We start from the raw sequence: 9,337 nt of genomic DNA, 5'->3' as shown, positions 1-9,337 counted from the left end.
CAAATTCAAAATTCAAGTAAGCAACCTGCCTACTCTTTCCGAATCAAAAAGGGAAGTTATTGGTTTTTTCTCATTTCAAGGATAATCTGTGTGTTATGAACTCACAAAGAGTTTATTATAGATAATAGAATTTTTCGTCCAATTTCTGTGTTGCAGGGTTTTTTTCTTTTCTTTTCTTAGTGTTGTTCCCTGCAATTGGAAGTTATATTGAGTGGTAGAGTCATCGTAACTGCTATGTATTAATCATGGATAGGGATCATTATGAATAATATGTACATGTGCATGGGAAATGATAAGCTCTTGCTGCTTGCTCTATTAATGATGAAGGGAAAGCGTGAACTTTCACAGGAAGTACTCAATTTTTGGAATATTTGATGGCGTCTAAGCTGGCGGTAGAGGATAAATTTGACTTGAGCTTCCATCCAAACATCCAGCTCGAACTACTCTACTCTTCGACGAGCTTCCATCCCATGTCAATAACGAGGCTCCAATCTCCTCCTCCGGCGAGTTCAACTATCGGGTGGGTTTAAGGCAATCGAGTTGTTTTCCCTTCCCTTCTTCAACTATCCATCCTGAACCGGCATAGTGAACTATAGGAAACTGCAACCCATCCTCAGGGACTCCCTCAGCTCTCCATCCATGGCACTGAAATTCTATCTTCGCACAGATTTTCCTAAAGCTAGAATCTCATCAGAAAGCCTTTTCAACCTTAAATTTCCGATAAAACTTTAATGCTTTTAAACTGTTTAGGTGTGCATATTATATGACTTGGAATTCTGAAACTGAGTCTAACTTGAGAGATTTTGAACCAAAACTCCTTGATGTGTCAGTCTTAATTATTCAAAATCATTGAAATTGGTACATCCAGGAATTTTACAAAGTAAAGATGGAATTGTACCACTAAGTAAGATAAAACAAGATGGATTTCTGCGACGAATTAATAGATCAAAACATCATAATGAGAGTCCATGAACTAATGGGTATCTTAACGTAGATAAAACTGAGTGAATGAGGAAAATTGCAGGCATAAAGTAGAAACTTGAGCTTAGAGAAGCCAAAAAGCACAGTAGATTTTGGAATGGAAATAAGCTTTCCTATTTTGGGTATTCTAAGATATCTGTTTTTGTATTTGAAAAATCAGGTGACGTGGCAAATTTATCTCGACACCAGACTTGTGACTTGTGACTCGCCTCTGGACGATTATGGTGATTCTCCCCATGTAAACAACAGACGTTTCAGTGAGCTAGATCTCCATCCTCTCATCAAAACTCATCACAGGACCAGAAAGTCAGGGATTAGTGAATATGAGACAGAGGAGGAATCCTTACAGATGAGGACTAACGAAAACATGTTAGTGAATAGAAGATTGAGTCAAAAGTACAGTCCCAAGTCTTTCGAGGAACTGGTTGGGCAGAGCATTATTGCTCAAGCTCTTTCCAGTGCAATTAACAAAGATAAGATTGCACCATTTTATCTTTTTCATGGGCCCAGAGGTACAGGGAAGACATCTGCTGCAAGAATATTTGGTTTTTCTTTGAATTGCATGGCTGATTGCAATGCAAAGCCCTGTGGAAATTGCAACGGGGGAAAGAATAAGAATAAAGAATAAGAAAGCTTTCGCCAACAGAGAACGAGAATGCCGAGGAGCCATGAAATGAGTGACCACAAAGTAGAGCGATCAAGTGAAGAACTGGTGTGAACTGGTGTGAATATTCGGCTGACTGTGTACCATGGCTTTTCTGTCACCTTCTTCACCGCCGAATGGATGGACGGCTCTCCTCACCACACCCTGCCATCTTCGTCAAGGGACATGATCCGCTTCATAGAGCTCCCTGATGTTCAGATCGAAGGGGATCGAGGCGCCTCAGATTGCTGTCCTCTCTCATCCATCCACAGACGCTTGGCCTCTCTTCGCTGACGCTTGGTTTCTAAAAAGGCCGATGATCTAATGGTTGGAGTTTATTCCATCGTCTAACAATCGATCTAAGGGCCCATAACGAGACACCACGGCACGGAGGGGAGTTCCTCTTAGAGGGAACGCCTTACGGCGTAACTAGTCTTTACAAATAACTTTCGTATAGATTTTTATCAGCAATATGCACATGGTCATTTATTTTTTTGAAAGAGGAGAGCGCATTTTTTTTTAAACTATTAATTCGGATGATTTGATTGTAAGATTCCAAAAGATGCCTCATGCCATTTTATACAAGCGACGATGCAATGTCCATGTGCTTTTGAACACCAAAATTAATTCGCGGTTAACAAAAGTAATATAATCATAAATAAATCTAAAGGAATGAGTTGTTGCTGGACGGAAACGCAACCCGGACGTTTCAGTTTGAAATGAGTTGATGATATTTCACGTTCCATCACACTCGGACAGCGACCTGTACACCCTGTCATCGCACATTATTCACGTGAATATCTAGAGATAATTCCGCGTCCGTACCATGTCACTTAATGGCCTGATGAACTCAATAGCAATCCTATTTATATGTTGCCCCTTTCAGCTTCTCACATCACATTCATTCTTTGCCTCCTCTCATTTCGACCACTTCCGTCTCTGCGTTTTCTTGTTGCCCACCTTTCTTCCAATATCACATTCATTCTTTGCGAGAATGGTGAACAACGGAGGAGGATCAAGATCAAGATCAAGATCAGGACCCCTCTCTCTGAGGTCGTTGAATCATATTTCCCTCGTTTGTAGATCCATAGAAGAATCCATTAGATATTAAGGAGACATCCTGGGTTTCATTCCCGTTAAAAGACCTGGATCGTTTGGATTTGATCGAGCCTGGTAACTACATTTATTTCTCTTTGCTATTTACATTCACATTTTAGGTATTTGTTCCAAAATGAAAAAAAATACCTAAATCAGAGCAAGATGTTTGTTGTTTATAATTTTTGGTTTATACTTTCACAGGCTCTTTAATTACGGAATAGGCATCCATTTGCTGGAGTCTCCAAACCCGGTGGAAGTACCCAAGAAAACTGAAATCAATCCAAGAGACAATCACATCTCATTTCAGGTATATTATTCACCTATATTATCCTGCAAGATGCAGAGATTCATAAGAAATGGTACTACATTTTTTAAGATTCTATAGAAGTGCAAAAGTTCTTATGCATGTAACATTTCAAGGTATGCTAAAATTATGTGATGGTTAAACTGATGGTGCAGAATTGTTGTTAGAATTTTCTGATGAAATCTTTGGGAAATGAGGATGAGATGCAATTCAAAGAACGAATCAAGTGTGATAATCACTACATGGACCTATAAGAAAATATATATGTTAAAAAAAAAATTGCATGAGAATTGGTGTGTTTAGTCGATTCACAGAATTTCATAAACCTCTGTGTTGAGTAAAGCCTGTGGACTATATTTGATGTATCAATCTATACTGGTAGTCCCCCCTTGTAATTTGAATGAGGAGCATGTGCGCTCACCTTCCAAGGCCGTTGAGTTGTTGATCCTCTCAGATCATGTTCCTTCCAAGCAAGCCAGAATCAAAATTCAACTTGAGTGTTTGGATTGCGCCCCCTATCTTAAAATTATTTCAAAGAGATTTAGTTGGTTGTTTGGCATTTTTCCACACATTTAATTTGAATTTTTTGTATGTTCCTTTAATTGATTCACATATTGTTCAAGTATCCTATATCTCTCTGTAAAGATTAGTTTTGGTTAAATATCTATAAGCACATTTTGGTTTAGAATTCTGAAAATGAGTGCCATGAAAGATGAACAACAACCAGCCATTATAGAATAAAGGGTTGAGTGTCCCCCATGAATATTTGTTCTCAAGTGTGAGAGTTACTTATATAAGAATCATAATAAAAATAATTGTTTTGATGTTTTTTTGTTCTTGATCAGGTCTGAAATTTGAATACGAGAATTAATGATATTTTGTTTCCTTTTTTAGATTCTTGATGTAGCTCATTTGTTTATTCTAGTTTTGACACACTTGCAATATATCATATAATGCAACTCACATGAGGTACAAGGAAATTTAATTAAATTAAAGCCCATAAGAACATGTGATTAAGTACCTGTAATCAAGTAGCTGCAAACAACATTTAAGGAAGGACAATCAAGCACAAACAAGAAAAGAGCATGCAATTAAGCAACCAAAACTCATAATAATGTGTTTAAGTGGCATCAACTACTTCAAAATTCAATGACAAATCAAAATAAATTATTAATAGTGTACTTGCAAAGTTTTTGTAAGTGTCAAATAAAGAAAGTTAAATTGCAACTTGCAAACAATATTCTTTTGTAAGTTGACTTGTGTTAGGTGTATTTTTTATTGAACTCGACACCTATTGAATCAATGTAAGTCAAAAATGTTGGGTGTTCACTGGTTTCTAACAATCATTAGTTTGGGTTCATTTTTGGTCGTATTCAACACCCCCAATATTGTTGAAGCAAAAATCAAGTGAGTGTGAAATGCAAGTGAGTAAGTTCAATAGTTCAAGAAAGCGAGATCAAATGTGGTGAAGTATTGAGTCGTTATAATTATTAAATAGTTTGCTAATTACAACTAAACACAACATAATCATTCCAAGATCAAATATAGTGAAGTATTGAGTTGTTAGAATTAATAAATAGTCTAATAATCACAACTAAACAAAACAAAGTCATTCTGAGATCAAATGTATTGAAGTATTGAGTCATTAGAATTATTAAATATTTTGATAATCACAACTAAGCACGTCATAAGCATTCCACGCAAAAATTCTCTCCAATCAGTGTTAAATTGTCTACAAGTAAACCAAGATAAACTTAATCTTCTTCAAAATCAAATTCAGTTTCTTCAAGATAAAATTCAATAAAAAAATTCTGAAATAGTAATGTTTCATAACAACCCCCTTTTTGAGTAGGAGGATGATGATCATGAAGACGATAAATAAGAGGAATGTGATGATAATGATGTTGATGATTCAGTTCATTAAACCGTTCATGAGTCACTTAGTGAAACAAGTTCAAGTGTGGAAGATGAAGAACTTTTACATGATCAAACTCAACCTTGTTTTTAAAATACAATCATCAGACCATGGGAAGAAATCCAATGCAACAAAAAATGACATGCATTAGGATATGTCAAATATGATAACAAATTGCATATTGAAATTTTTTCAAGACCACTCAAGTGTTCCAATGGCAATTATTTGGATAAAGAAACATCAAAAAACAATGAGGGGAAAGATAAATTCCAACATTGCAATCACACTGGCCATATGAAAGATCATTATTTTGATCTCTATCTTTGTCGCCATTGTGGCAAGAAGAACCATTTGTTAGAGATATGTTCCGAAAGAAACAAACCAACAAGATTGGAGATTGATTATCAATGGATTGATCCTCGAGAGTGGTCGTCAATAGCTAAACGATTATATACATCTTACTGAAGAATTCGATCATGAGAGAAGATAAATATTGTAGTTGACATTGAAAAGAAGATGGTACTCTCATGAGCCTAAAACAATAGTACAACGGTGAAACTCTCCTACATTTTAAGGAGGGCGAGGGGGGTTCAAAGATTAAATGTTGATGGTTATTGGTTAAACAAAAACTACATGTGGTCTCTCCTTTTAGCTGACATAGGGTGGAATTGATAATGAAATTGAAAATATTTATGAGACTGAAAGTTTCAATAACACAATGAAATTTCCAGAAGGGCAAGAAAAATTTAAGAATTATGGTTCAATATTTTGTTGTTGAATCATACATGGGATATAAGATTACAATGTTGATTGAGAGAAAATTGTGGACATTTTTTTTCACTTGGATGGTCATTTGACCAAGTAAGGGATAGATGGATCATTTTGCATTACAAATTGGGATTAGATTGAGTTGTCAAGCATTTTCATGTATGCGTCATACTTGCAGTTGTTTCAATTCTCTTGGTGTGTTCTCTTCATATTAGAGTTTTCAACATCTATTTTTGGCAGTTTTTCAGGGAGTTCTTCATTGAGGCTCAAATCAGGGGCTTCAACATGGTGACTTGGAGATGGTGCCAATTTATGTTGCATTGAGTAGTACTGCTGAGACTTATTATTGAGGGGGGAATGCTAACCTCTTTCTTATATACAATAATGAAGTCTTAATATGCCACCTTTTGTATTTAACATATGGGGATATAGTTGTTATCTTAAGTATGTTTTTAGATCATATTTTGTCTCATCTTACCTTATCTTTTTGTGAGGTGTGAAGGTGAGAGCAATTGAGGTGGTTTCATAATGGTATTACATATTTATATCATTGGAAGATGAATACAATGTGAGAATAGAGATTATGGCTTAAGGTTTTTTTACCCAAATTCTTCTTGTATTATTTTTTGTTTTCTATATTTTAACATTAATACATGATATGAAATTTAATTATCTCAATTTATTTTAAATTCAAAATTAGTAATTATTCTAAAAATCAAACCTTTAAAGATCAAAATTTTTAATGTATATTTTTTTTTTTATATAATAGAAATACATTATATATTAAAAAATTTGATTACTCACAATAATTCATATATCTAAATCTATATACACACATTGTTTATAATATCTTTATAAAAATTATTTAAATTAATTATATTCTAAATTTTAATCTATTATTATTTATTAATTGGGATGATTTGATTGTACAAGCGACTATGCAATGTCCATGTGCATTTGAACACCAAAATTAATTCACGGTCAACAAAAGTAATATAATCATAAATAAATCTAAAGGAATGAGACGTTTCAGTTTGAAATGAGTTGATAAGATTTCGCGTTCCATGACACGCTGTCATCCGACATTATTCACGTGAATATCGAGAGATAATTCCGCGTCCGTCCCATGTCATTTAATGGCATGATGAACTCAATAGCAATCCTATTTTCATCCATTTATATGTTGGCCCTTTCAGCTTCTCACAACACATTCATTCTTTGCCTCCTCTCATCTCTGCGTTTTCTTGTTGCCCAGTCCCACCTTTCTTCAGATATCACATTCATTCTTTGCGAGAATGGTGAACAACGGAGGAGTATCAAGATCAAGATCAGGACCCCTCTCTCTGAGGTCGTTGAATCATATTTCCCTCGTTTGTAGATCCATAGAAGAATCCATTAGATTTTACGGAGACATCCTGGGTTTCATTCCCGTTAAAAGACCTGGATCGTTTGGATTTGATGGAGCCTGGTAACTACATTCATTTCTCTTTGCTATTTACATTCACATTTTAGGTATTTGTTCCAAAATGAAAAAAATACCTAAATCAGAGCAAGATGTTTGTTGTTTATAATTTTTGGTTTATACTTTCGCAGGCTCTTTAATTACGGAATAGGCATCCATTTGCTGCAGTCTCCGAACCCGGTGGAAGTACCCAAGAAAACTGAAATCAATCCAAGAGACAATCACATCTCATTTCAGGTATATTATTCACCTATATTATCCTGCAAGATGCACTTGCAGAGATTCATAACTGTATGTATAATTGGTAATTAATAGCTGGTTTTTAAGCTTAAATGCGGATCTGACATGAGCATAGAAATCTAATTTCCTCACTTGCAAATTTTTTATGAGTAAATATTATTTAAATATTTTATATATTCAAATAAGCAAAATTTCAACTTTATAATTGACTGATTGACTTGGTTTGGGCTGTAAAATAACTAACTTTATAATTGACTGATTGACTTGGTTTGGGCTGTAAAATAACTACATGTATAATTGGTAAATACCAGCGGATTTTCCTAGTGATTTCTGTAGATGACTATACTGAGTTTCACATGTGTTTGGAATTGCAGTGCGATGATGTGCAGGAGGTAGAGAGAAAGTTGCAAGAAATGAACACCAAGTATGTGAAACGAATCGTGGAGGAAGGAGGGATTTATGTGGATCAGCTCTTTCTCCATGACCCTGATTGCTATATGATAGAGATCTGCAACTGTGAGAATCTTCCAGTGGAGCCCATCGTGGGGTCTGCATCGTCCTGCAATCTGGAATTGCCTTCTAAACCGCGGAATCCATCCACTTGCTTCCAAAATAAAGAGATATGTACGCAAGTTCAGTCAACACTGATGGAGCAGAGCAGATGATTCTTGTGAGTGCAAGCCCAAGACAAAAGGAGCTTGCTGTGTAAATTCCCAGCCTCACAGTCGACAATATTTTTCCAAATTTCTATTAATTAAAGATTAGTTCGGATATTATTTTTAGAACAAAGATCAATAATCACACCGTGATGTTGTTGTTTCACATGTCTTCTGAGACTTGAGCCCAACAAAATAATTGCTAGCCGTGTATATCTCCTATTTTTATGAATATTCCTAAACGAGCAATAGCCTCATGCAGCTTTGTTTTCTTTTTGTTCGTACGATTTTTGTCCCCTCTGACGTCATGGACGTGCTAACCCAAAACCTAAATAAAATTCTGCCTTATGCCACTCTAAATGTCAGTAGACAATTTACAATGTGGTAAGAGACATAAAAAAAAAAAGATTGGCAAAATCATAAAATTGATAAACTTTGAAAATAATTTAAAACGCGGGAGATTTCTTCTCATGTGTTACTCATTGTCACGATGTTCGAGTTACTCTTTGTTACCAAGTTCGAAATAGAATTTGTCAAATTGAATTTGGATTGGGATTCGATTTCATACTGAAAAAATTCAGGTATCCAAAATTCAATATCGAAAAATTTAGGAATATCTATCTTATCACTATTGTTTTGTTTTGTTTTGTTTTGTTTTTTTTTTTTTTTATAAATAATATTTAATATTGTTTTTAATTATATTATGGATATTGTAAATAAAATTAGATATTGAGATAAGTAGAAAAAACTCATGTGGATTGGAAATTAATGATATGGAATGGAAGAATGAACTCCCTTGATAGAAACCAGAAACGAATGGCATTCCAAAATACCTACAAACCATATTATCCATTTTTCCAACCAAATTTTCAAAAACAAGACATTGGCTTTTGTTGGAGAGGCCATGGGGGCTTCACTTAACAAACTTCTAACATAGCATGCCAGTTCATGGCATACTAAACAATACCCTTTATTTGACTACATATTAGAAAATACCTCTAAAATCACATTATTTAACCTCTGCCAATAAAAACCCAATACATATTCCGCATTTAAAAAACACCTACTTTAACTAGATATTGTAGGTATCCATTTTTTCATTCACATTTTTTATACCTTTTTATATTTTTTTCATTAACTTTGAGCTCAACTTTTTATATTGTCTCCCCCAGTGAATCCCCTGGAAGAGGCAGAGGAGGAAAAATATAATTCACATAAAATAATATGAGTTGCTGCAACTCAATTGATGCTAACTTCAACATGGAAACTT

The 9,337-nt window shown here is 34.7% G+C and overlaps 1 protein-coding gene across 1 annotated transcript; it reads left to right on the top strand.

The window, feature by feature from the left end:
* Positions 1-6,919: 6,919 nt before the first annotated feature.
* On the top strand, positions 6,920-8,415 carry LOC149152685 (glyoxylase I 4-like). The gene is made up of 3 exons (XM_089440610.1): positions 6,920-7,177; positions 7,303-7,408; positions 7,786-8,415. Exons 1-3 carry the CDS (start codon positions 7,005-7,007, stop codon positions 8,074-8,076), a joined length of 570 nt encoding a protein of 189 aa, XP_089296736.1. The 5' UTR covers positions 6,920-7,004; the 3' UTR covers positions 8,077-8,415.
* Positions 8,416-9,337: the final 922 nt, after the last annotated feature.

The sequence above is a fragment of the Pinus tabuliformis genome, chromosome 9, assembly GCF_031772625.1.
Source record: "Pinus tabuliformis cultivar Carrire ecotype Pingquan chromosome 9, CPIR1, whole genome shotgun sequence".
NCBI classification, from domain to species: domain Eukaryota; kingdom Viridiplantae; phylum Streptophyta; class Pinopsida; order Pinales; family Pinaceae; genus Pinus; species Pinus tabuliformis.
The sequence above is the reverse complement of the archived record's forward strand: the minus strand, read 5'-3'. Positions and strand labels throughout refer to the sequence as shown.

Bases quoted from the DNA above. Each gene is read 5' to 3' on its own strand.
- LOC149152685 (XM_089440610.1), top strand. From the start codon at position 7,005: ATGGTGAACAACGGAGGAGTATCAAGATCAAGATCAGGACCCCTCTCT. The intron at 7,178-7,302 runs GTAACTACATTC...ATACTTTCGCAG, and splicing joins TTTGGATTTGATGGAGCCTG to GCTCTTTAATTACGGAATAG. The intron at 7,409-7,785 runs GTATATTATTCA...TTGGAATTGCAG, and splicing joins ACAATCACATCTCATTTCAG to TGCGATGATGTGCAGGAGGT.